The sequence below is a fragment of the Bufo bufo genome, chromosome 3, assembly GCF_905171765.1.
Source record: "Bufo bufo chromosome 3, aBufBuf1.1, whole genome shotgun sequence".
Lineage (NCBI taxonomy): Eukaryota > Metazoa > Chordata > Amphibia > Anura > Bufonidae > Bufo > Bufo bufo.
The window spans coordinates 124,544,268-124,571,697 of record NC_053391.1 but is presented as its reverse complement, the minus strand read 5'-3'; the positions used below and the strand labels follow the sequence as shown (position 1 = coordinate 124,571,697).

Here is a 27,430-nt window from a genome sequence, read left to right as displayed (position 1 = left end):
CCCTTTCCACGCCCCTATAAGGAAAGTGGCGAGGGCGGTGTAAAAGCCTAGAGATGCAATTTTTTTATTTTTTTTTAATTCACAAATGTGCAAATAAATAGAGCACATGTTCTATTGAACAAGTTACTTTTTTCCAAAGATGTCCTTATGCTGGGCATATAGATAATTAAAAAAAATTATAATATATACCTATAAATAAATCTTTATAAAATAATTTAAGCATTATTTTTACTTCCACCACGTTAATTCGTAATTTGTTTTATGGTATGTTTATTGCTGCCTACTTTTCTCCAAACACATAGCTTATATGTACGGCATGTGACTTTCAGAATACATCTGAATGTAAATCTCTGGAACAAGATGGAAGTGAGAAAACCCCATCAAACCAACCCTGTTTTACCAAGGAAGATGTGAAGCACATTGTACAGGAGAGGAATGAGCTGAAGACTAATCTGTTCCTGATAAATGAGGAGTTGCAGTATTATCACAGGTAATTAATTGCAATACTTTTATAATAAATCTCTTAATTTTATTGAAGATTTCAAAATACAAAAGTCAAAGAAACAAATACAAATCTTCACAAACCAGCTGAAAGATTCTATATGAAAATATACAGTAAATGCCAATCCCACTATGAGCTATGAAATAGACACATTGATATAAAGAAGGTCTCAGGAGTAAAGCATGGAACTCCTTAACAGAATAAAGACCTCCATGAAAACAGACATTAACAATCACAGCCCATTACGAATCATTAACAGCCGTTTGAACTTGAATCCAAAGATCGCAAATTTACGGGAAAATGATCCAGGACCCCTATGGTTGCAAAGGTCAGTTTGTATAACCTCAGATTGTATTGATCACCTGTGCCCAGTGAGAAAGAGATGGAGTCTTAGGGGGCTTTTAGTTCAGGAAAATAGTTTTCTTAGCACAGAACATGAGGAGATGGAAGTTTCCTCCCATATTTTGTAGGGAACAAGTCAGAGACCAAACCCAGTAAACGAATCATTAGAGCACCAATTATGAGTTCAGGAAATTATGAATATCACACCAAAACTGTTGCATAGAAGGACATGACCATACAATATGAAGCACAGAGCCTCTTTGTGCCTGGGGGTTGGTTGTCGAAAATAGTTGCGCATTAGAAATGGCCTCACTAGCGTTAGATAAACCCTGTGGAGCCAATTAGTCTGTATAAGCTGATCACTTACACAAACTACCATGGACCTCCATGCAGAATCTATTTCTTTCAGTCGACGATCTTCCAAATCCTATAGATCCGCTTTCCATTTAGCTAAAGATTTCACCATTGAGGACTCCTGTTTAGTTAAAATTGTCCTGTAAAAGGCAGAGATCGGTTTTCTAAGATGGACCAACCTTGCCATAGCCTCCACTGGTCCACACTCGAGTGACAGTCCCGTTACCGAACTGGGTCCCGCATGTATCTATATAAACAAAATTGTGGCAAATTAAATTCTTGCTGCAAATTAGCAAAGCAATGGGAAAAGTTCCCCCTTGTACAATTGAATAAGATACTTCACCCCGTGTTGTGGCCAAAATTCAAAATCTGGCAAATGCTGCAATTCAAGGAGAGTTGGGTTTCTCCAGAGTGGTACATAAGAAGACTAAGTCTCCCCTTGCACTCACGGACCATGAAGATTAACAAAAGTGGTCCAACTCACCACAGTAGCAACTATATTAGAGGTGTAACAATGAGTCGCATGGACCCTTCCCCCCCCCCCCCCCCCCCCCCCCCCCCCCTTCTATATACAAAATTTGCCAGTGCCTCGTCCAACACCACAGCTGGGTTATTAGAATCTGCCCTTTTATTCACTAAGATACAAATGAGAGCTGAACAGTGGTGTAAAATAAATATATATATATATATATATAATATATATATAATATATATATATATATATATATATATATTAGTACAGACCAAAAGTTTGGACACACTTTCTCATTCAAAGAGTTTTCTTTATTTTCATGACTATGAAGACATCAAAACTATGAATTAACACATGTGGAATTATATACATAACAAACAAGTGTGAAACAACTGAAAATATGTCATATTCTAGGTTCTTCAAAGTAGCCACCTTTTTGCTTTGATTACTGCTTTCCACACTCTTGGCATTCTCTTGATGAGCTTCAAGAGGTAGTCCCCTGAAATGGTCTTCCAACAGTCTTGAAGGAGTTCCCAGAGATGCTTAGCACTTGTTGGCCCTTCTATTCAGTAGGACTATCAGCTGTGTATCCACCTGACTTCTCCTCAACGCAACTGATGGTCCCAACCCCATTTATAAGGCAAGAAATCCCACTTATTAAACCTGACAGGGCACACCTGTGAAGTGAAAACCATTTCAGGGGACTACCTCTTGAAGCTCATCAAGAGAATGCCAAGAGTGTGCAAAGCAGTAATCAAAGTAAAAGGTGGCTGCTTTGAAGAACCTAGAATATGACATATTTTCAGTTGTTTCACACTTGTTTGTTATGTATATAATTCCACATGTGTTAATTCATAGTTTTGATGCCTTCAGTGTGAATCTACAATTTTCATAGTCCTGAAAATAAAGAAAACTCTTTGAATGAGAAGGTGTGTCCAAACTTTTGGTCTGTACTGTATGTGTAATATATATATATATATATATATATTTACACATACATATTTGGAAGGGCTAAGCCTCTCCATTAAAGGGGGCTTTAAATGGTTTCTGTCACCCCACTAAAGTGATTTTTTTTTTTTTTGAGCTAGTTAAATTAGTTATATAGCAATATATTAAAATATAATAGTGTTCCTTACTTTGATCCAGCAGTTTAGTCCAAAAACTAAGTTTTATCATATGCAAATTCCGTCTCTACCAGCAAGTAGGGCGTCTACTTGCTGGTAGCTGCTGCAGAAATCCGCCCCCTCCTCTTGTTGATTGACAGGGCCAGCCGGGATCTCCTCCTCCGGCCAGCCCTGTCGGCGTTTCAAAAATCGCGCGCCCGTGTTGAATCTGCGCAGGCGCTCTGAGATGAGGAGGCTCGTCTCCTCAGAACTCCCTCAGTGCGCCTGCGCCGATGACGTCTTCTATTTCGATGATGTCATCGGCGCAGGCGCACTGAGGGAGCTCTGAGGAGACGAGCCTCCTCATCTCAGAGCGCCTGCGCAGATTCAACACGGGCGCGCGATTTTTGAAACGCCGACAGGGCTGGCCGGAGGAGGAGATCCCGGCTGGCCCTGTCAATCAACAAGAGGAGGGGGCGGATTTCTGCAGCAGCTACCAGCAAGTAGACTCCCTACTTGCTGGTAGAGACCGAATTTGCATAGGATAAAACTTTGTTTTTTGACTAAACTGCTGGATCAAAGTAAGGAACACTATTATATTTTAATATATCGCTATATAACTAATTTAACTAGCCCAAAAAAAAAAAAATCACTTTAGTGGGGTGACAGAAGCCCTTTAAGTGCATCTCTCACCACTCGAGAGAAGGAGTCTATCAATAGCCCTAAAATGAGAGCTGGGAGTTTTAAATGGGATGCACAGTAGAGCGAGAGCAATTTTGGTAGCAATACTATTTTGAATGATTATTATTACGACCCTCTGGGGATATAGGCAAGTGTTCCCACGCTATCAACTTATGGATCAAGTACTCCATTGTGGGAACAACACTGAGCTGAATAAATTTACCCACATCCCTATATATCACTATTTCCAGATATGTGAATTGGTCCACTACTTAAAGTTGAGACTTTGGAGAATTGGAGTCCTGAGCAGGCTCATCTACTAAGCACAAGCTAGATGTAATCCCATATTGTCGAGAGAATCACTCCTTCCAACCTCATTGCCAAAATCTTTGCATCAATATTAAGAAGTGAAATAGGATGAATAACCTTTTAAGACCGGGTCACTTTGTAACCTATATTTTCCTTACTGTTTGCTAAGGGAGCTTCTAAATGATGAGAGGATACCCAGCCTTTTGTTGCGTGGCATGAAATCTGCCATCAGGAAACAGAGGAAGAAAATTAAGGCCAAAATGCTGGGTATTATGGAGTCTCCTACCAGCAGGTTAGTGATTCCATTGTATGTCTTCTGTTCTGTTACTATTACATTCTGTGTAGCAGTTTTAGGCCCCTTTCACATGGGTGTCCCAGATTTGCTTGTGCGAGTAGGCACGCAATTGCAGTAAGTTTTGACTGCAATTGCGTTCCGATGTTCAGTTTTTTTCCGCGCGAGTGCAATGCGTTTTGCACGCGCGTGAGAAAAAACTGAATGTGGTACCTAGACCCGAACCCGGACTTCTTCACGGAAGTTCGGGTTTGGGTTAGGTGTTCTATTCATTTTATTATTTTCCCTTATAACATGGTTATAAGGGAAAATAATAGCATTCTTAATACAGAATGCAAAGTAAATTGTAGATTGAGGTGTTAAAAAATAAATAAATAAATTATATCTCGCCTCATCCTCTTGTTCACGCAGCCGACATAGTCTTCTTTCTTTCTTCTTTCAGGACCTACAAAAGGACCTTTGATGACGTAATCGCGCTCACCATGTGGTAAGCGCGGTGATGTCAGCGCAGGTCCTGCTGAATGAAGGTAGAAGATCCTTCTATCTTCATTCAGCAGGACCTGCGCTGACGGGTGAGCGCGATTATGTCATCAAAGGTCCTTTTGCAGGTCCTGAAAGAAGAATATGTCAGCTGCGCCAACAAGAGGATGAGCTGAGATATAATTTTTTTTTTTTTTTTTTTATAATCCCTCAAGCCACATTTTAGTAAGCATTCTGTATTAAGAATGCTATTATTTTCCCTTATAACTATGTTATAAGGGAAAATAATACAGTGATTAGACTTTAATGGGGTTGCTCATCCCTATCATCTCCTAGCAACCATGCGTGAAAATCGCACACCGCATCCGCACTTGCTTGTGGTTGCTTGCGATTTTCACGCAGACCCATTCATTTCTATGGGGCCTGCAGTGCGTGAAAAACGCAGAATATAGAACATGCTGCAATTCTCACAAAACGCGTAAGTGATGCATGAAAATCACTGCTCATCTGAACAGCCCCATTGAAGTGAATGGGTCCGGATTAGGTGCGGGTGCAATGCGTTTACCTCACGCATTGCCCCCGCGCGGAATTCTCGCTCGTGGGAAGAGGCCTTAGTGACTAGGCTTCAAAGACCAATGCGTAAAAAACTAACTAAATTAAGAGCTGACGTTTCAGGTGCATTTTTCAGGACGCACATTGTATTAGTCACATTCATTACAAGTCCGGTGGTTTTAGCCACTTTGTGGAGAAAAACAATACAGTCAAATTCTGATAATCTGGCATCCTCGGATGGCATTTATCATGTAGAGAAAGTTAATACAAGGCACTTACTCATGTATGGTGATTGTCCATATTGCTTCCTTTGCGGGCTTGATTCATTTTCCCATCACATTATACACTGCTCGTCTCTATGGTCACAAACACCCTGCAAACCACCAGAGGTGGTCGTGCTTACATACTATAGGAAAAAGCACCAGCCTATGCGTGGTTTCGGCCACCAGAGAGGCCAGAGCTTTTTCCTATAGTGTGCAAGCACAACCACTGCTGCGCTGGTGGAATGCAGAGTGGCCGTAACCGTGGAATGAGCAGTGTACAATGAGATGGAAAAATGAATCAAGGAGGCAATATGGACAATCACAATAATAAATCTCTTGTATTTACTTTCTTTACATAATAAATGTCATTTGCTGAAGTGAGACAACCCTTTTAAGGTTGCTAGATACTAGGAAATGTAATAATATTGGAAGTTCACACACATGCCTGAACCGCACCTTCCCCTGCACATATGCTTGATTATTACAATAAAGTAGTAGTAACTGTAAAGAGCAGTGGTTGCGAATCTTTTAGAGACAGCATTCCCAAACTCCAACCCAAAACCCACTTGTTTATCGCAAAGTGCCAACACTGCAATTTAACCTGAATACCAATGTAGTATATCTTCCATGTACTTTATTATTTAGCTTTAATAGCCGGCCTACATTCAATGTGCCGCCTGTGCTGTTCATTGCGTGCCCTGCGCTGATGAATGGCAGGAGAAGTCTAAGGCATATTTGTATGCCATAGACTTTTTCCAGGGTGCGGGTGCCCACAGAGAGGGCTCTGAGTGCCACCTTTGGCACCAGTCCCATAGGTTCACCACCACTGGTATAGGGCTAAGCACACTGCTGTAGGCCTCAGGGCCAACAGCAACATTTTTGAAATACACCTATTCAGTGTATGGGTCTACGAAGAGTTCTTTGAGAAACAATAGGTTTGAATTTGTGAAATGTTGGAGTAGTAGACCTCCAATCTTTGCATAGGAAGAGTGAAATTTCCTTTTCCTTGAGTCCCAGGCAGCACCCAAGGTGTAATTCCATCTCTGCCTAAAGGACAGAACATAGTAAAGCAGTACATACACAGATAAATTGACCACCCCTATAAAACCCACCCATCCAGCAGAAAAGTATGAAATAACCAGCTCAATAACTGCTCAAGGAAATTTAATGGGAGGGAAAGTGGTGCTGCCTCAAACTCGTGCCGCCACTCGTTTAACATTTAGAAGATGCAATACCTCTTCCTCCGCTTTGCATTGATTTGCAGAATATGCAGGGGAAAAAATTTCGGAGAATGTACTTAAAAAAATAAATAAAAAAAAACACAAAAAAAAAACAGGAACAGACTTGGGTAGGATCAGGCCATTGAGTAGGATCTTCAGATATGGCTCTCTAGAGGAGAAAGCCTGCAATTTATTAACTTTTAATCTTTAGGATCTTCAAAAAATGTTTGACAAGTGGAGGTCTAGACAGCTTAAAGGGGTTGTCTGGTAATATATACTGATGACCTTTCCTCAGGATAGGTCATCAATATCAGATCAGTGGGAGTTAAACACCTGGGACTCCCGCCAATCAGCTGTCGGAGGAGTCAGTGAGCTCTGCGGCCTCTTCCTGAGCCATGTGATGTCATCGTACACTGGTCCCATGGCCTAGATGCCACTTGGCCCCATTTAAGTGCCTGATGCTGTGAAAAAGGCTCTTTTCAGAGTGATATCTTCTCTCTTATCCATTGGATTTTGAAGCAATGAAGAATCATCTGCAGGGAAAGCTGTCTTTCTGGCTATCTGATCCATCTGAGGTGCAGCATCTCAGGATTCTGATACTTTTCCTTCCAGGCGATAAGTCGATTTTGAAGTGTGCCCTAAGATCATTCTTGCTTCTGAATTTTTCTGTTCCTCCCGAATTTTATTCACCACAGCATAAGGAAACTCCTTTTTTATAGACGTCTTAGAAAAGTAGGAGATCCACTGTTTTCCATCTTTTGGTATTTTAGAAGGTTCAACTTCCATCACAATTTTGACAGATAAATCCTCACATTGTTTTTCAAAATATGAACTGGAAGAAAAGGACAAACTTGATTGTTTAGAGTCCTAGTCTGAAGAGCAGGAGCTAGAGTGTACAAGTGTGGGCTTCTTGCTGGTCTTAAGGCCTGACTTCAATTCATCGAAGGTTTCTTGAAGCTAACTTTTTAAAGCACTCCATGAAGCTCCTTGGATTTTCCTTGGAAGGTTCATCCACAGAAGGACAGTACTTTGCACAGATCTGATCAGGAACAGCTGTTCATAAGAACGGCATAATCTGTGCTTATATTTTCTTTGTCTTTAAACGGAGCTCCAGTCAATCCAGAACAGGAGGAGGAGGAAAGCACCTTATACACAGTGAAGCTCTGCCGTCTAGCATATCTGAGCTTTTGAGAGGCTAACCCAGACTGACTTAATATAGAACCTGCATTCCCGCCCAGGCAGTAAACCACGAATGGGACCAGATCCCTGAGTCACTTCACAATTGGGCAGGTAAGCAAATATACCTGAGTCAGAGCGTATCCATTACCAGCATAATCAAATAGAAAGCAGGACTGCACTCCAAAATGTGATGAAAAAATCAAAGCTGTTTATTCACCCATGTTATGGCAAAGTTTGCGACGTTTCAGCTCTTGCGAGCCTTTCTCAAGCCTACCAGCATAGGTGCCCCAGAAAGACACCAAAACCAGCAGAGAATCTCTCCGGAACCCAAAATAACTTGCATCTGGCCAGCATCCAGCACACAAAGGAAACGCGCAAGCTGGGATGTGGACAAACTCAGGCCAAAATGCACCCGGGAGCAGTAGTAGAAAAACCACAATACCAGCAGTCAGAATAGGAGAGGACTGGGCTAGAGAACAACCAAAACCCCAACTGCTTTGTGAATAGAGATAAAACATGGTAAACACCCTGCCCCCTATACTTGCACACAAAAGTATCTCTACAAAATGAGAGAGAGCCTTCACATTATTAGGGTCCATTCACACGTTCATGAATGTGTCCGCACCCGTTCCGCACCCATTCATTCTCTATGGGGCAGGAATGGATGCGGACAGCACACAGTGTGTTATCCGCATTTCCGTAGCGCGCCCCCGATCTTCCAGTCCGCGGCTCCAAAAAAAAAATAGAACATGTCCTGTTCTTGTCCGCAATTGCGGACAAGAATGGGCAGTTCTATGGGGGTGCCTGCCAGGTGTATTGCGGATCCGTAATACACTACGGACGTGTGAATGGCCCCTTAATCTTGAAAAAGAAAACAGAAAGTTAATGTGCTGCAGGTAGAAATGCTACCTGTCCAGGCAGGATACAGTAAAAATTTTAACTGTTCAGCTGGATGGGCAGAGTTTTATAGGGGTGGTCTATAAAACTGTATTTTTGGTCCTCATCTGATCTGTTTTTTTTTTTTGTGGATCGCACACGGACCCATTCATTTCTATGGGTCTGCAAAAAAATAAATAAATAAAGGACCGCACACCATGCGCCGTCCACATCCGTATGTTCCTTTTTGCGGACAATAATAGGCATTGTTACAATGGGTCTGCAAACAAAAAAAACAGACGTCATCCATATTTTTGCGGCTCCGTTTTGCGGACCGTAAAATACATATGGTCGTGTGAATGCACCCTCTAGGCATAGATGGAATAAAACCCTGGGTGCTCCAAAGAATGATGAGGAAGCAAGAATTATCAATAGTTTTTTTTGTCTTTTTTCTTAAAATATATATATATTTTTTGTCCATTAATCTTTTTTTTTCAATCAAATCGTTTTTTATTGTTCAAATAAAATTGGTATATCACAATACATTTTGTATCACAATTTTCTTGGAGTTTTCTCCCCTCCGAATCACAAATATACACAATTATAAAAACATTATCATCTGTCCATATATTTGTTACATCTTCTACAATCATTGTACATAATGAATATACCAAGATATAGACAAATCATTTACAAAGTCATTTGACTGTTATAACCCCAACAACACCCACCCCCCCCCTCCCCCACCAGCCAGACCCCCCCCCCCCCCTCCCCAGATCAGAGCATGAATTTCCAAGATCTTTTATATTACAACATGAGTGTGAGACAACCATTCATTCCACAACTTTTCAAACTTCAAGGGACATCCCCTCCTTACAAACACTCCCTTCTCTAATGTTAACATATCATTCACCTTTCTCACAAATTCATCCACCGTTGGCGGACTCCCCTGGATCCACCTAAAGGCAATCAATTTCCTGGCCACATACAGTAGTCTCCCAACTGCCACCTTGACCGCCTCTCCCCCACCAATCTCCTTCACATATCCCAGCAAACATATCTTAGGGTCCTTCTGCACCCTCAACTCCAGGTTACGATTAATCAAAGACAACACCTCATCCCAATATCTACTTAGCACTGGACAAGACCAAAGCATATGAAATAGATCTGCACCTTCCGCCATACATTTTGGACAATTGTCATCAGTTCTAATCCCAATTTTCCGCAAAAATACTGGAGTTTTGTAGACTCTGTAGATGATAAATAGTTGTGACAACTTGCCCTGTTCACTTACAGACACTCTCGGAACTGCCTCCAATATATCTTCCCACTGTTCCTTTGGGATGTCCCCCAAATCCTTTTCCCATTTTCTCATCCTAGTAAGGGGGAATTCTACCAGAAATTTGTCTAAAAGCAGAGTATACACCTGTGATATCAAACCTCTCTTTCCTCCAGCTGGGAGAACTAGTTTATGGACCACATCCACTTTTGCAATAGTGCATCCCTTCCTTATCGTGACCTCATATGCGTGTCTCAGTTGCAGATATTGATAGAACCACACTTTGGGAATGTTGAATTCCTGCTGTAGACCTTGAAATGATTTAAATACACTAGTCTCAATCAATTGACCTATCCTCATTACTCCATGGGATTCCCAATTTCGGACTCCCGATAGAGAAATGAATTCTGGCAACAGGTTATTGTTCCACAATGGGGAAAGCTCTCCTACCCCACCAACTCCCCTGATCAATTTCACCTTTGCCCACACTTTTTTCATAAGCTCAATAAGCGTCACTTTCTCTCTTCCCCCATGCATCCCTGCGCCCTCCAGAATACCCATAAGATCCCTACTACCCAACCAGTGTTGCAGTATCTTCCCCGTCACATCTGGTAGCTGAAATTCCATCCAACCCTTAAAGTGTTGACACTGAGAGGCTAAGAAATAAATCCAGGCGTTTCCAGATATAAACTGGAAAACCAAAATAGCAAGTTCTACCAGGAGTACAGATATTCTAAATTCCCTACTGGGGTTATCTCTACAACAAGTGGTTGAGGAGCCAACCCGGAGGGAGGCCATTTTGGATTTGGTATTCACAAACGGGGATTCGGTATATGATGTCACTGTAGGCGAAACCTTGGGATCTAGTGATCACCAGTCAGTGTGGTTTAATATAAGAACTGTGAAAAAGTCCCACCACACAAAAACAAAAGTTTTAGATTTTAGAAAAACAGACTTTTCAAAAATGAAATTAGTCATAAATGAGTCCTTATCAGACTGGAACGGATTACATGGAGTCCAGGAGAAATGGGACTACTTAAAAGGTGCATTATTGAAGGCAACAGAAAATTGCATTAGACTCGTCAGTAAAAGCAAAAAAAGGAGGAGACCAATGTGGTACTCAGCAGAAGTGGCCCAAATCATTAAAAATAAAAAGCTAGCATTTTGTAATTATAAAAAAACCCAGAGCAATGAAGATAAGGAAATCTACAAGATTAGGCAGAGAGAGGCCAAGCAAGTTATAAGAACTTCTAAAGTGCAGGCAGAAGAAAAACTAGCTCAGTCTATGAAAAAAGGGGATAAGACATTCTTCAGATATATAAATGAAAAAAGGAAATTAAAACCAGGAATAACTAAATTAAAAACAAAGGACGGAAGGTATGTAGAAGAGAATAAAGGGCTAGCCGACTGCCTTAATGAATACTTCTGTTCAGTTTTTACAAAAGAAAAAGGAGAAGGACCTCCACTAGAAAGAATGACTATTAAATCGTTTGATGCATGTATCTTTACAGAGGAAGATGTTCTAAGTTTGCTGTCTAAGGTGAAGACAGATAAGTCACAGGGGCCTGATGAGATACACCCAAAATTATTAAAAGAGCTTAGTGGTGAGCTGGCAAAACCGTTAACAGATTTATTTAACCAATCATTAGTAACAGGAGTCGTCCCGGAAGATTGGAAATTGGCAAATGTCGTGCCCATTCACAAGAAAGGTAGTAGGGAGGAATCGAGCAACTATAGACCAGTGAGTCTGACATCAATAGTAGGCAAATTAATGGAAACCCTATTAAAGGATAGGATTGTGGAACATCTAAAATCCCATGGATTGCAAGATGAAAAACAACATGGGTTTACTTCAGGGAGATCATGTCAAACAAATCTTATAGATTTTTTTGACTGGGTGAATAAAATAATAGACGGTGGAGGTGCAGTAGACATCGCATATCTAGATTTTAGTAAGGCTTTTGACACTGTCCCACATAGAAGACTTATCAATAAACTGCAGTCATTGAGCATGGACTCCCATATTGTTGAGTGGATTAGGCAGTGGCTGAGTGACAGACAACAGAGGGTTGTAGTCAATGGAGAACATTCAAAACAAGGTAATGTTACCAGTGGGGTTCCACAGGGATCTGTACTGGGACCGATTTTGTTTAATATCTTCATAAGTGATATTACAAAAGGCCTCGCTGGTAAGGTTTGTCTTTTTGCTGATGACACAAAGATATGTAACAGGGTTGATGTTCCTGGAGGGAAACGCCAAATGGAAAAGGATTTAGGAAAACTAGAAGAATGGTCAGAACTCTGGAAACTGAAATTTAATGTGGATAAGTGCAAGATAATGCACCTGGGGCGTAAAAACCCAAGGGCAGAATATAGAATATTTGACACAGTCCTCACCTCAGTATCTGAGGAAAGGGATTTAGGAGTAATTATTTCAGAAGACTTAAAGGTGGGAAGACAATGTAATAGAGCAGCACGAAATGCCAGCAGAATGCTTGGATGTATAGGGAGAGGTATAAGCAGTAGAAAGAGTGAAGTGCTTATGCCGCTGTACAGAACACTGGTGAGACCTCACTTGGAGTATTGTGCGCAGTACTGGAGGCCATATCTCCAGAAGGATATAGATACTCTAGAGAGAGTTCAGAGAAGAGCTACTAAACTAGTACATGGATTGCAGGATAAAACTTACCAGGAAAGGTTAAAGGACCTTAATATGTATAGCTTGGAAGAAAGAAGAGACAGAGGGGATATGATAGAAACTTTTAAATACATAAAGGGAATCAACTCGGTAAAGGAAGAGAGCATATTTAAAAGAAGAAAAACTACCACAAGAGGACACAGTTTAAAATTAGAGGGGCAAAGGTTTAAAAGTAATATAAGGAAGTATTACTTTACTGAGAGAGTAGTGGATGCATGGAATAGCCTTCCTGCAGAAGTGGTAGCTGCAAATACAGTGAAGGGGTTTAAGCATGCATGGGATAGGCATAAGGCCATCCTTTATATAAGATAAAGCCAGGGGCTATCCATAGTATTCAGTATATTGGGCAGACTAGATGGGCCAAATGGTTCTTATCTGCCGACACATTCTATGTTTCTATGTTTCAGGCTTGGGATATTGCAGCGTCTCCAGCTTAATCCTAGCTTGACCATATTTCCAGATGAGATCTCTAAATATCGAATGCATTTTCCTAAATCTCTCCACTGGGATCCATACAGGTGCATTATTCAATATGTATAGTAACTGAGGCATCATTACCATTTTTAGGAGATTCACTCTACCCACTACTGACAAAAAGAGTCTACCCCATGTCCTTGCCTTAAGCCTGAAGGTATTTAGCAAAGGGGTTAAATTAAGCTCTTCAAAATCTAGCAGTCTAGGTGTTATATATAGCCCCAAATATTTAAACTTGCCCACCCAAGGAATCAAACTATCTGCCTGCACACCAGAGAGTGCCTGTCCGTCAACCGGCATCAAGGCGGCCTTCTGCCAATTTATCCGGAGCCCAGAGAAGCCACCAAATCTATCTATTAAAGCCATGGCCGCATCCAGAGAGCCCCCAGTGTCACCCAAAAATAACAGTGTCATCAGCATACATCGCCACTTTGTTTTGCGTCTCACCATATCTAAACCCCACAATATGAGGTGACAGGCGAATAAGGGCTGCAAGTGGTTCAATTGCTAACGCAAACAACAAGGGTGACAATGGGCACCCCTGTCTGGTGCCCCTGGACAAAGAAAAGCTATCTGACAGCCCCCCATTAGCTCTGATCCGTGCTTTTGGGCTTGAATACAACACTTTCACCCACTGAATAAATCGAGTACCAAAGCCCATGACTCTCAATGTTTCCCATAAGTATTTCCATTCAACACTGTCAAATGCCTTAGCGGCGTCTAACGCAAGTAAGGCCCTATCTCCTCCATTGTCTGCTGGAATATTCAGACTAGTATATACTCTACGGATATTTATAGCAGTCGATTTCCCAGGCATAAAGCCAGTTTGATCCAGGTGCACTATAGTAAGTATTACTCTGGACAACCTGTTTGCCAACACCTTTGCCAGGAGCTTCACATCTGCTGTTAATAGCGAAATTGGTCTATAAGAATCAGGAACTTTGGGATCCTTCCCAGGCTTAGGAATAACTACTATGATAGCCTCCTGCATAGAATGTGGTAGCGAACCCGTCTCCAGAGAATATTCAAGAACCTTTAGTAATTCAGGGAGAAGTATCCCTTGCAATTTTTTATATACCTCCACTGGTATACCGTCTGCCCCCGGTGCCTTACCATTCGCCATCCCCCCAAGAGCTGCCTCCAACTCCTCCAGCGTGATCGGCTCTTCCAGTCTCTCTCTATCCTCCTCTGATAACACTGATAGCTGAGCCTCAGCCAGAAAGGCGGACAAGGCCTCCTCCAAGCTAGACGCCTTAGAAGCATAGAGAGAGACATAAAACCCTTTTAGAATATCTAATATCCCTTTTGTATCCTGGCTACTATTTCCGTTACCATCCATTAGCTCTTGTATACAAGAAGAGCCCCTCTGTGCCTGAGAAACCACTGAGAGCAAATGCCCAACTTTCTCTCCCTCCTCAAAGGATCTTTGGCGGTAGAAACTACGTTTCCTCTCTGCAGCCTGTAGTAGGTGACACCTCAGTTGTTCCTGAGCTACCTCCAGCGCCTCACTATTATCCATGGTGGTGGTTCTACCAAACTCCCTTTCAGCCTCAGTCACTTGTACATGCGCTTTAACATCCGCCTCTCTGGATTTAGATTTATGCTTACTTATTTCTTTGATCAATACCCCTCTCAGAAACGCTTTCATGGCATCCGATACTCCGTGAATTGAAGCCGTCCCTCCATTAATAGAAAAGTACTCCCTGATCTCCCTAATAATCTCAGACAGATCCCCCAGTACATTCAGCCAATGCAGGTTACATTTCCACAACCTCGGTCCCTGCCTAAGCACGCCCAGGCACAAATCAACCTGCACCATGGAATGGTCAGACAACGACCGAGGGTGATAAATAACATCTCTTATCAATGGCAGCATAACATCATTAACCAAAGCCAGATCTATGCGTGATAGTGAATGATGCGTAGCAGATCTACATGAAAACACCCGCTTATCCGGGTTACGCAGCCTCCAAACATCAAGTAAGCCAGTTTCCCTCATAATATTCTTTAGAGCCACACTCCCCGGTGATCCACTGGCACCTTCTACCCGACATCTATCTATGGAGTCATTCAATGTACAATTGTAGTCCCCCACTAGCAGCCACGGCAGTCCAGGGAAGTCCGCCACAAAGGTCATAATATCCCTTATTAAAGGGGAAGCAAAAGGTGGAGGCACATACACTGACACCAACACCACCTGGATCCCATCAATCTTGCACACTACACACACATACCTGCCCTCAGCATCCACACATTGTTTCAGATGTTCATACCTTATACTTTTATGCACAATCACACTTACGCCCCTGGAGTGAGAGGAATGGATTGCATGTACCACATGTCCTACCCAATTTTTGTTCAGCCACTTCACATTATCATTTGACAAATGCGTTTCCTGTAAGCAGCAGATAGCCGGCTGAAATCGACTCAAATATTGAAATATACATTGTCGTTTTCGTGCATCAGCCATTCCCCTCACATTCCAGCTCAACACTTTAATCACCTGTGTCATAATGAAAGATTACATCATGTTTGAATCTCACACTCCATACTAATGTCACTCTCGCATAGTTCACGCCCCTCACCCATCTCTGACCCGTCCCCCTCCCCCCCCCTACCCTCCCCCTCCCCAGTGATCAGACTACTTTGAACAGTAACACCAACCCCCCCCCTCCCAAACATCCAACTCTAACGCAGGGCAATCTGTAAGCACCATGCCCAATGCTGAACAAAAATCATTTCTGATTCCAACACTCTCCCTCAGGTAGAGAATCCTCTCCACAACTGGGAAATACATTTCTTATCCCAACTTCCTACTCCTGCGTCAGGATCTACCATGTGGTAGCAACACTCAATACACTTTATAACTGGTATAACGTGACATTAAGGTGCAATCCTATGCATATAAAGTGAACACAAACTGCAAACTGTTTCCTTCAAGTGTCCAGGGCCCCACTTCTCAATTGCCGCTTGTGGACGTCCAGCCACTGTGTCGCTTCATCAGGGTCCTCAAAAAATCTGGTGGATCCCAATGCCACCACTCGCAATCTGGCCGGAAACAACATGGCGTATGGAACTTGTAGCACTCTGAGCCTTTTCTTTATATCAATAAATCTGCTCCTCCTCCGCTGTACCTCATTGGAATAATCCGGATAAATGGACACTCTGACCCCATTCATGACCATCTCATCATTATCCCTTGACTGGCGTAGGATAGTGTCCCGATCTTTAAAGTGTAAAATCTTCGCCAGTATGGGGCGAGGAGGCCTGCCTGGCGGGAGCGGTCGCGACGGGACTCTGTGCGCCCGCTCAACCGCGTACAGGGAGGATAGGCCCTTCTCATGGAATAACTGGTGCAGCCATTTCTCCACAAACTCTGTAGCATTGGCCCCTTCTGTTTTTTCTGGCATTCCAACAATTCTCAAATTATTCCTCCGCGATCTGTTCTCTAAATCATCCGCTTTGGCGTATAAGGCAGCTATATCTTTCCCATTCATTTTTGACGCCATTTGCAGGGGCTGAATAACATCTTCCAGTGAGGACACCCTCTTTTCCAGATCTGAAGTGCGCTCAGAAATCTTGTGCAGGTCATGCCTGATTATGGACACATCTGATCTCAGGCTGCCAACTTGTACTGCAAGCACTTTAAGGGTACTGTTGCAGCTTGCCACCGCCACCATTATATCTTTCAGTGTGGGCTCCCTTGTAGAATCAGCCCGCAGGCCTGCTGGAACTGTTTCAGGGACCGCAGAATTGGGCACCGGCTGACCGGAGAAAACCGGGTCATCGCCGTCCATGGATCCGTCCTCCTGGTCAGAGGAGGTAGGAATATCAGTCCCTTTATCACTGGCCGAATCGCCCACTCCACCATCCAATCTGGCATATCTACTAAGTTTAGCAGCCGCACTCTGGCTCACCAACTCCTGCCGCGCCGACCCCTCTCCACTTCCGGCGCCATCTTGGATTTTCTCCATGCGGTTTTGTTGCGCCAGTTTAGACGATTTCCTCAGCATTTTCAGGCTCCGATTTTGTCCCTGCAGTCACCGGACACCTTCCTCTCCTTAGGTAAGTAGTTTCAGGCAGTTTTGAGTGCGCTTTCACTGTAAATGAGCAGGATCTTGGCAGGAGCAGTGAAACGTGCGTCTTACTCCATGCACTCACAAGCCACGCCCCCCGTCCATTAATCTTTTAATGATTTTTCAATAACATAATAATTGTATCCATGTTATGTTTGTTCCAATTTTCTGCAGTGATGATGAGAACACATGGACACAGACAACGGCAACAGACTGCGTGGACGCCAAGCCTTCAGACTCAAAAATCAAGAGTTTGTAAGTTTCAATTTCTTAACCATTTTGTGTAAAGATCCATTCAACAGCAAATTGTTCCTCAGATCAATGAGAAATAAATTGCTGAGTGTTCTATCTGAGCAGATGGTTAGATTTGCAGATCCAGTTAATATAGGCACATCTAACCATCCAGTACAGCTCGGAGCAGGTATTTAGCTTGTCACTTACAGGCTCTTTTTCCCTCACACGTTTGTATTGAGGAAGAACCCAATTCTCAAAGCTTTAGCTGAAGACTCATGCAGGCTATGAAATTGTTTTCTCCTTGTATAAGTATATCTTGGGTCAACTGTATAGGGTGACGTAGTAGAAACTTGACATTCATTTCACAAAACAGATTTCCTGGAATAGCTGATTCATTAATAATTTGCCTCTTTTATGAGCTGAAACCATGTGGGTGACATGGGGGAGCAACCACAGAGATATACAGTTTCCTGTAGCCACTTTCTTCCCAATGCTACCAGCAGAATATAGGCTAACTGTGCCAGGAAGAGCAGTCAAAGAGTTTGATTTTATCAGGTATGGTTTCCTCACAGCATATGTAGTATGAAGGACGATGGAATATGGTAGTATGCATTGTGTCTATGATCAGATCAAAAAAGGGAAGTTTAAAACTAGGCTCTTTCACACTTGCGTTGTCCGGATCCGTCGTGCACTCCATTTGCCGGAAGTGCCCGCCGGATCCTTAACAACGCAAGTGAACTGAAAGCATTTGAAGACTGATCCGTCTTCAAAATGCGTTCAGTGTTACTATGGCACCCAGGACGCTATTAAAGTCCTGGCTGCCATAGTAGTAGTGGGGAGTGGGGGAGCAGTATACTTACCGTCCGTGCGGCTCCCGGGGCGCTCCAGAATGACGTCAGAGCGCCCCATGTGCATGGATGACGTGATCCATGCGCGTGGGGCGCCCTGACGTCACTCTGAAGCGCCCCGGGAGCCACACGGACGGTAAGTATACTGCTCCCCCGCTCCCCACTACACTTTACCATGGCAAACAGGACTTTAGCATCCTGGCAGCCATGGTTACCATTCAGAAAAAGCTAAACATCGGATCCGGTAATGCGCCGAAACGACGTTTAGCTTACGGCCGGATCCGGATTAATGCCTTTCAATTGGCATTAATTCCGGATCCGGCCTTGCGGCAAGTGTTCAGGATTTTTTAAATCAATTCGTTTTTATTGAAACAATAAATACAGAATATTACACCAAACAATTCGTTGTTTTTTTTTTCCTTTCTTGCATTATCCACCGTGTGAAATCAGAGTATAACAGTAACCGTACCAATAATGACACAGTTTAACCAATATCAGTACAAATGTGTATACATGCTAAAACATAGATTTGAAACAAAGGATCATACATATCAAATCCCCCCCAAATCCCTTCCCCCCCCCCCTCCTTGCCTAACTCTCCCTTCCCTTATAACTAGTCTTGATTTTGACGAGCCTATATAACCACATGAGTGTGAGATAACCAATCACTCCACACTTTTTCAAACTTCTGCGGACATCCTCTCTTCACATACACCCCTTTCTCAAGTATCATCATGTCATTCACCTTCTGTTCAAATTCACTCAGTGTAGGCAGACTTCCCTGGATCCATCTCATGGCAATCAATTTCCTGGCCACATATAGCAACCCAACAGCTACCTTAACCGACTCATTTCCTCCAATCTCAGACACATATCCTAGTACACACACCTTTGGGTCCTTTTGGATTCTCAATGTCATTCTACTATTAATCATATTTCTTACCTCCTCCCAATAATTACCAATTACTGGGCACGACCACAGCATATGCAACAGATCCGCTCCCTCTTCCATACATTTTGGACACCTGTCATCAATTCTTACTCCAACCTTTTTTAAAAACACCGGTGTTTTGTACACTCTATGTATAATAAACAGATGGGATAATTTGCCCTGTTCGCTCAAGGACACCTTGGGGACTCCTTCCAATATATCTTCCCACTTGTCTTTAGACATAACCCCCACGTCAGCCTCCCATTTTTCATTCTTGTGAGCGGAAACCCCTCCAGGAATTTTCCCAATAAAAGAGCATACAGCTGTGATATCAGCCCTCTTTTCCCTCCTCCTGACGGGAGAACAAGCTTACGAACCACCTCCATTTGAGCTATCGCACATCCTTTCCGCAGTGTGACCCCAAGGGCATGCCTCATTTGGAGATATTGATAAAACCATCCCTTAGGAACATTAAATTCCTGCTGCAGGTTTTGAAATGTCTTACATACCTTATCCTTGATTAATTGGCCTATTCTCGTCACCCCATAAGTTTCCCAATTCCTAAGTCCTGGTATGGCAAAAAATTTGGGCAACAGATGATTCTTTCCAATAGGGGAAAGTTCACTAATTCCACCTACACCTCTTATCTGCTTCACCTTTGCCCAAACCTTTTTCATAAGTTCAATAAGAGGGAGCTTTTCTCTCCCAGCATGCATCCCTGAGCCTTCCAAAATACCCATGAGGTCCCTACTGCCCAACCAATGTTGCAATATCTGCCCTGTCATATCTGTAGCTTGCAACTCAATCCATCCCTTGAAATGTTGACACTGGGAAGCCAGAAAATAAATCCATGCATTGGGGACAGCCAGGCCCCCTTCCGACTTAGTATATTGCAATGTCTCCAGTTTAATCCTAGCCTGCCCATATTTCCAAGTAAGATCCCTAAATATAGAATGAATTTTCTTAAATCTATCCTGGGGTATCCATACGGGAGCATTATTCAGTATATACAGTAACTGGGGCATCATAACCATTTTTAAAAGGTTAACTCTACCTACAACCGAAAGAAAGAGTCTACACCATGACCTTACTTTAAGCCTGAAAGTAGCTAGCAATGGGGATAGATTAAGGTCTTCAAAATCCGATAGTCTCGGTGTTATATATAGTCCCAGATATTTAAATTTATCCACCCATGGCACCAGGCTATTTGCTTGTCTACCTGACAAAGCCTGCCCATCTATTGGCATCAAAGAGGATTTTTGCCAATTTATCTGAAGTCCAGAGAATCTACCAAATCTGTCAATCAATGCCATGGCCGCATCCAGGGACGCACCAGTATCGCCCATAAAAAGCAGAGTATCATCTGCGTACATAGCCACTTTATTGTGCAGCCCACCGTATCTAAACCCCACTATATTCGTTGATAAGCGAATATGCGCCGCAAGCGGTTCTATTGCAAGAGCAAACAATAAGGGCGACAATGGGCATCCCTGTCTGGTGCCCCTGGCCAGGGCGAAACAATCTGACAACCCTCCATTAGCCCTAATTCTCGCCTTAGGACCAGAGTATAAGACTTTTACCTACTGAATGAATCGTGCTCCAAAACCCATATTTTCCAAGACCCCCCACAAGTAGCTCCACTCCACACTATCAAACGCCTTAGCAGCGTCAAGGGCAAGCAAGGCTCTGTCACCACAGTTATCCGCCGGAATATTCAAGCTAGCATACAGCCTACGGAGATTAATAGCCGTCGATTTCCCAGGCATAAAACCCGTCTGGTCCGGGTGCACTATAGTCAGAATTACTTTGGACAGCCTGTTCGCCAACACCTTCGCCAGGAGCTTAACATCCGCTGTGAGAAGCGAAATTGGTCTGTATGAATCCGGTATTTTAGGATCCTTCCCAGGTTTAGGTATAACCACAATTATAGCTTCCCGCATCGAATGTGGTAGCAATCCTGCCTCCAATGAGTGCTCAAGCACCTTAAGTAATTCAGGAAGTAGTATCCCCTGCAGCTTTTTATACACCTCCACTGGTAGGCCATCAGCTCCAGGCGCTTTACCATTCGCCATACCCCCAAGCGCAGCTTCCAGTTCCTCCAGTGAAATCGGCTCTTCCAGCCTTACTCTATCCTCCTCTGACAGCCTCGATAACTGTGCCTCCCCTAAAAATTCATTCAAAGCCACCTCAGAACTAGAGCCAGTAGAAGCATACAAAGATAAATAAAAGCTTTTTAGAATATCTAATATTCCTTTCGTATCCTGGCTATTGTTCCCCATGCTATCTCTCCGTTCCTGAATACAAGAGGAGCCTCTCTGAGCCTGTGATACGACCGACAACAGATGACCTACCTTTTCACCTTCTTCAAAGGATCTCTGGCGATAGAAACTTCTCTTTCTCTCAGCCGCCTGCACCAAATGACACCTCAGCTGCTCCTGAGCAACCGCCAGCGCCTCACTGTTAATCAGGGTGGGGGATCTACCAAACTCTCTCTCCGCCTCAGCCGCCAGTACATGCGCCTTAACGTCAGCCTCCCTAGACCTAGATTTATGCTTATTAATTTCTTTCATTAAGACTCCCCTTAGGAATGCTTTCATGGCGTCCCAGACACCCGGTACCGTGGCTGTCCCTGTATTAATAGCAAAAAACTCCTTTATTTCAAGAGATATCCCGGACAGATCTCCCAGCACACTTAGCCAATGTGCGTTACACTTCCACAGCCTCGGTCCCTGTCTGAACACCCCCAGGCACAGGTCTATCTGCACCAGAGAATGGTCAGACAACGACCGAGGATGATAAACAACATCCTTGACCAGTGGCAGCATTATATCATTAACAAGGGCCAGATCAATACGCGATAGCGAATGATGCGTGGCAGATCTGCACGAGAATTCACGCTTATCAGGGTTACGCAGTCTCCATACATCATGCACACCTATTTCACCCATAATATTTCTAAGAGCCACACTCCCCGGTAAACCCCCTGCTCCTTGCACCCGGCATCTATCTAGGGAGTCATTTAGCGTGCAATTAAAGTCCCCAACCAGTAGCCACGGCAACCCAGGGAAGTCCGCCACAAAATCCATAATCTCTCTTATCAATGGGGATGCAAACGGTGGAGGCACATACACCGACACAAGCACCACCTGTATTCCATCCACCTTACACACAACACACACATATCTACCATCCGCGTCCACACATTCCTGCATATGTTCATACCTAATGCTACTATGCACAATCATACTAACCCCTCTAGAGTGAGAAGAATGGGTTGAATGCAACGCATATGTCACCCAATTTTTACTTATCCAGTGTAAATTTTCACCAATCAAATGCGTTTGCTGAAGACAACATATAGCCGGCTGAAACCGCCCCAAGTATTGAAAAACACACTGTCTCTTTCGTGCATCTGCCATTCCTCTCACATTCCAGCTTAAAACTCTAATCACCTGTGACATGATAGAACTTCAGACCATACTTGGATCTCACATCCCATTCCCACTTCCTCAGCTCATACTTCAAGACCATATCTCTTCCCCCCAACTCCCTACCCGACCTACCGCCCCCCTCCCCCCCTTTCCCAATCAGATTACTATAACTGGGGAAAATTTTCCCTATGGTATCAACCTTACATATTAAAACTGGGCCATCTGAGAGCAACTTACCCCCCAACATATAATAATCATAACAGATTATAACAACATCTCTCAGGTAGAGAATCCTCCCCACATCAGAGAAATCCATTTTACTCTCAGCAACCTACTCCCTCCACAGGATCTACCTTGTGGTAGCATTACATAATACACTTCTTAACTGGCGCAACCTTTATAGCAACCTTAGAGTGCAAATAAAAATTGAACATAAGAAACTATATCTTAGCCTCCTTCAAGTGTTCGGGGCCCCGCTTCTCAATTGCCGCTCGTGGACGTCCAGCCACTGCGTCGCCTCCTCCGGATCTTCAAAGAATCTGGTGGATCCCAATGCCACCACACGCAGTTTAGCAGGAAACAACATAGCATATTGTACTTGTAGAGCTCTCAGCCTTTTCTTTATATCCATAAATCTGCTTCTCCTCCGCTGTACTTCATTGGAATAATCCGGAAATATGGACACTTTCACCCCGTTCAGGACCATCTCCTCATTGTCCCTTGATTGCCGCAGGATAGTGTCCCAGTCTTTAAAGTGCAGGATCTTCGCCAGCATAGGACTAGGTGGTCTGCCTGGCGGGAGCGGCCGCATGGGGACTCTGTGCGCCCGCTCCACCGCATACAGGGAAGATAGACCTTTCTCCTTAAATAGCTGATGCAACCATTTCTCCACAAATTCTGTAGCGTTATCTCCCTCCGTCTTTTCTGGCATTCCAACAATCCGCAGGTTGTTCCTTCTGGACCTGTTCTCCAGATCGTCAGTTTTAGCATATAAAGCAGCTATGTCTTTAGCGGTTGTTTTTGCCGCCATTTGCAGAGGCCGAACATCATCTTCTATATTAGACACTTTTTTCTCTAGTTCAGAGGTGCGTTCAGATATCTTATGTAGGTCGTGTCTGATTATAGACACATCTGACCTCAGGCTGCCAACTTGTACAGAGAGCACCTTCAGGGTACTGTTGCAGCTAGCGACAGCAGCCATAATATCTTTTAATGTGGGCTCTTCATTAGCCGCATCTTTGGGGCCTGCCGTGCTTGTGGCTGGACGTGTAGGGGGTTAATGGCGGCCACTCCGCCGCATCCAGGGTCTCCCCCTCCAGGGATCCGTCCTCATGTTCAGAGGAATTCTGCATCTCTGGCTCCTTCTCCTCTGCCCAGTCTCTCGCCCCGCTATCAGCGCGGGCGAACTTACTTAACTTTGCGGCCGCACTCTGGCTCAGTTTGAACTGGGAGGCCGGCCCCTCTTCCTCCTCGACGCCATGCTGGCTCACCTCCGGCCTATCGTATCGCGGCCCTTTGCTTGATTTTCGCGGCATGCCGGGACCCACAAATTCACCCCCGCACTCTCCGGTCTTCACTCACCCACCAGGTAAGCAAAATTGCTTGAAATAGACGCTGCTACCACATATAAATCAGGATGCCTGCAGGAGCTGTGAGCGTTGCGTCCTACTCCATACGCTCTCAGGCCACGCCCCCAAGTGTTCAGGATTTTTGACCAGAGCAAAAAGCACAGCATTCTGCGGTATTTTCTCCGGCCAATAAACGTTCCGTTCCGGAACTGAAGACATCCTGATGCATCCTGAACGGATTTCTCTCCATTCAGAATGCATTGGGATAATCCTGATCAGGATTCTTCCGGCATAGAGCCCCGACGACGGAACTCTATGCCGGAACAGAACAACGCAAGTGTGAAAGAGCCCTAAGTTTTCATAAAACTTTTGCTCTGTCATAGACAGAATCAAGACTGGCCCAAAGGCTTTAAGTCCAGTGAGGAGAGCAAGCACGATATGCAAGCGCTTCTCTCTCCTCATTTTAGCAATCAGTGGGGGTCTCGGCTCTCAGACCCCCACAGATCAAAGCCGTTGATAGGTCTTTTATGACACATCAAAAGTTTTCTGAAAACTCGGTGACCCTTCAATGCTTCTTGAAGCTTATCTGTTCCTAAACTGGGGTGGGGTGCGTGCCACGACTGCTGTCCATGAACTTTGCTGCAAGCTGTTTAATCTGGCAGTATTTTGCTTTCACAGGTTTGGGATGTGGTATGGGAAACCAGAAGCTGAACCGGGCCCCTGGGAAATCATCAACGTGAAAGAACTCACTATGGTCGAGAAAGAAGAAAGCAGTTCTGACAATGTCTGAACCCCATCTTGTGGAACTCCCTACCACGTTGTACCGTCTGATGCTGATGACCATTGTGAAGGGACAGTACATATCTGCAGTGTCACATAGCAGGCTCTGCACCCTCTGTAAAATGTATATTAATTGTCCCATAAAAGGGAACGCCAATATATTTTTCTAACACTATTTTTATTGACAATTCCTTTTATAATAGAATGCAATTTTTAAATATGTGTATGTATACAGGGTATTTTTCAGCTGTAAATTCTGTATAATTTATATCAGGATTTTTGGAGTGTTTCTTATTTATCTTGAAGCACCAGAAAATAAATATTTCACGGTAATATTTAGTAGATGCTTCACGTTTCAAACAAGTGAAATGTTTTCATTGTCTTCTATTAGGTAATTCATATACTATATGAATTTAAACATGGACATAAGGCACCCTTCAAATTGACCCTTCGGTTCAAAAAAAAAAAAATTCCCATTAACTGGGGAACGAACAGATTACTTACCTGATGACCTCCTTTTCATCTATTCAGCTGCAGATCCACCGGTTCCTGGACTCCTTTTCCATCATCCAAGATGGCCACACCATTTCTCAGACCACCTGATCCATGCTCTGTAGTTCAAGACACTGTTTGGTGCCCTTGGATTGCCTAGCATTGCGCACTTGAACAGTGCTGACTAATCCAAGAGTAGGGCTGGACAAGTAGGAAGTGTCTTGGACTACCAGTGCATGAGGTAGTGTAGAGGAGAAGTAGGAGTAGAAGAGGAGCCCAGGAATTGACAGATCTGCAGTTACAAAAATGAAATAGAGAGCACCATGTAAGTGCTCTGTTCATTACCCATGTGATTTTATTTTATTTTTTGATAATCGGATGGTCACTTTGAATGTTTTACTTTTGGTGTGCTTGGTCTTTTATTAAGGTCCGTCCACAGGAGACAGATACATGGTGGATTTTCTGCAGTGTTTACAATAGCCATTAAGTGAGTGAAATTGTAGGAAATCTCATCCACACAGTGTGGAAAAAATCTATGTAAATTTGTGCAGAAATTGTCCTGCGGTGCGGTTTCTAAATCCACATCTTGTCAATTTTTATGCTGTGGTTTTTCACCACTGGTTTGGTTGATTGAGGCAAATTCCACAGCAAATCTGCAAAGGATATTTTCTTTTGCAAATTATGTTCTGTAGGGACGTACCCCTAACCAGTATTTGATCTGCCAGGAATATTCCGAGGGCCGGGATTTTTCTGCATTCTTATATTATCCCATAAAATGGTAATTGAATGCATGTAGATCACCAACTGCTCCATTTTGTAAAGCAGAGTGGCATAGACAACATTCAGATGGCAATATCGGAGGGACACTGTCTCCTGACATGTCGCACTACTGACTGACACTAGTTGCATCATCAATATACCGCATTTACGCTGTGCCAACCGGAAGGGAGGAAGCACTTCTGTTCTTTGTGTACATCCGGCAAGGTCTGCTATGTGTGGGAACGAAAAGAAGCCCAATATCCAGCAAGGAGGAGGGGAAAACTATTTGTTAAAAGATCCCCTCTCCATGGCATGAGCATGCTCAGAATACTGAGCAGTGATCAGCATGATGTGAGTTGTAGTCCTTGTCACAATCACTGAGCTAATTAGCTTAAAAAAAGCTGCCCTACCTGAATAATCCAGGCATATGCGGTCCTTCTTTTCAAATGCCTGAGAAAGGCAATGCAGCATTTTCAGATGTCACTTGAAGGAGAAGAAATTAAACAAATGTATTTTTTAAATGTAAAATTGTTAATAAGAGTATTATGTGGTCTGTTGTGTTTTTTCTAAATGTTGATTTACGATTATTTGATGTAAATAATAAACTAAAAAGAGCATAAATTATAGCTGGGGCGTTTTGCTTGACAAAATAGAGAATTCCTATTTAACCTCATTTTACTAGTTGTCAGTGTCTCCGATTATCATGGGATAAATTAAAGTGACCCTTAACTGGGCAACTAGCAGAACGCTCCCCTGGTGCCCTCCTTTATATATTTTCTGCTGCGGTTCTGCCAATTCCCAGGCTCCTCTTCTGTCGTCCAAGATGGCTGCACTGCTTCTTGGACTACTTGATGCCCTCTGTACATCGGTACTCCAAGAAACTTCCTGCCCTGCTCTTGCATTGGCCAGCACTGCTCATGTGGGCTGATGGCAACTGGAAGTGTTCTGGACTACTAAATGCACGGTATACATCAGATAGTCCGAGAAGCTGTGTGGCCATCTTGGATTACAGAAGAGGAACCTGGCAGATCTGCAGCAGAAAAAATATGAAAAGGAGGGCACCAGGCAAGTGACCTGTTTGTTCTCCAGTTAGTGTGATATTTATTTTTTTCACTTCGAGTCTTAATCAATTGATTATTCCTTTATAATGGAGAAGTTGTGGCCACATGTGAACCGCTATTGGGCTATCACAATGTTTTGTTGACAGAACTGTATATGTGCAAGTGGTGACCAAA

General features: G+C 43.4%; 1 protein-coding gene across 2 annotated transcripts in view; it reads left to right on the top strand.

Moving 5' to 3' along the window:
* Positions 1 to 27,105, top strand: part of LOC120994756 (Rab interacting lysosomal protein) — a 79,728-nt gene extending 52,623 nt beyond the window's left edge. Inside the window, exons 4-7 of one of the 2 annotated variants that reach the window (XM_040423550.1) lie at positions 330 to 490; positions 3,933 to 4,055; positions 17,327 to 17,407; positions 24,843 to 27,105. In XM_040423550.1, coding sequence (XP_040279484.1) covers positions 330 to 490; positions 3,933 to 4,055; positions 17,327 to 17,407; positions 24,843 to 24,954 — 477 coding nt within the window. In that variant the 3' untranslated portion in view covers positions 24,955 to 27,105. The remainder of the gene's footprint in view (positions 1 to 329; positions 491 to 3,932; positions 4,056 to 17,326; positions 17,408 to 24,842) is intronic. The other variant, XM_040423549.1, reaches the window with a different exon arrangement.
* The last annotated feature ends 325 nt before the right edge of the window (positions 27,106 to 27,430 follow it).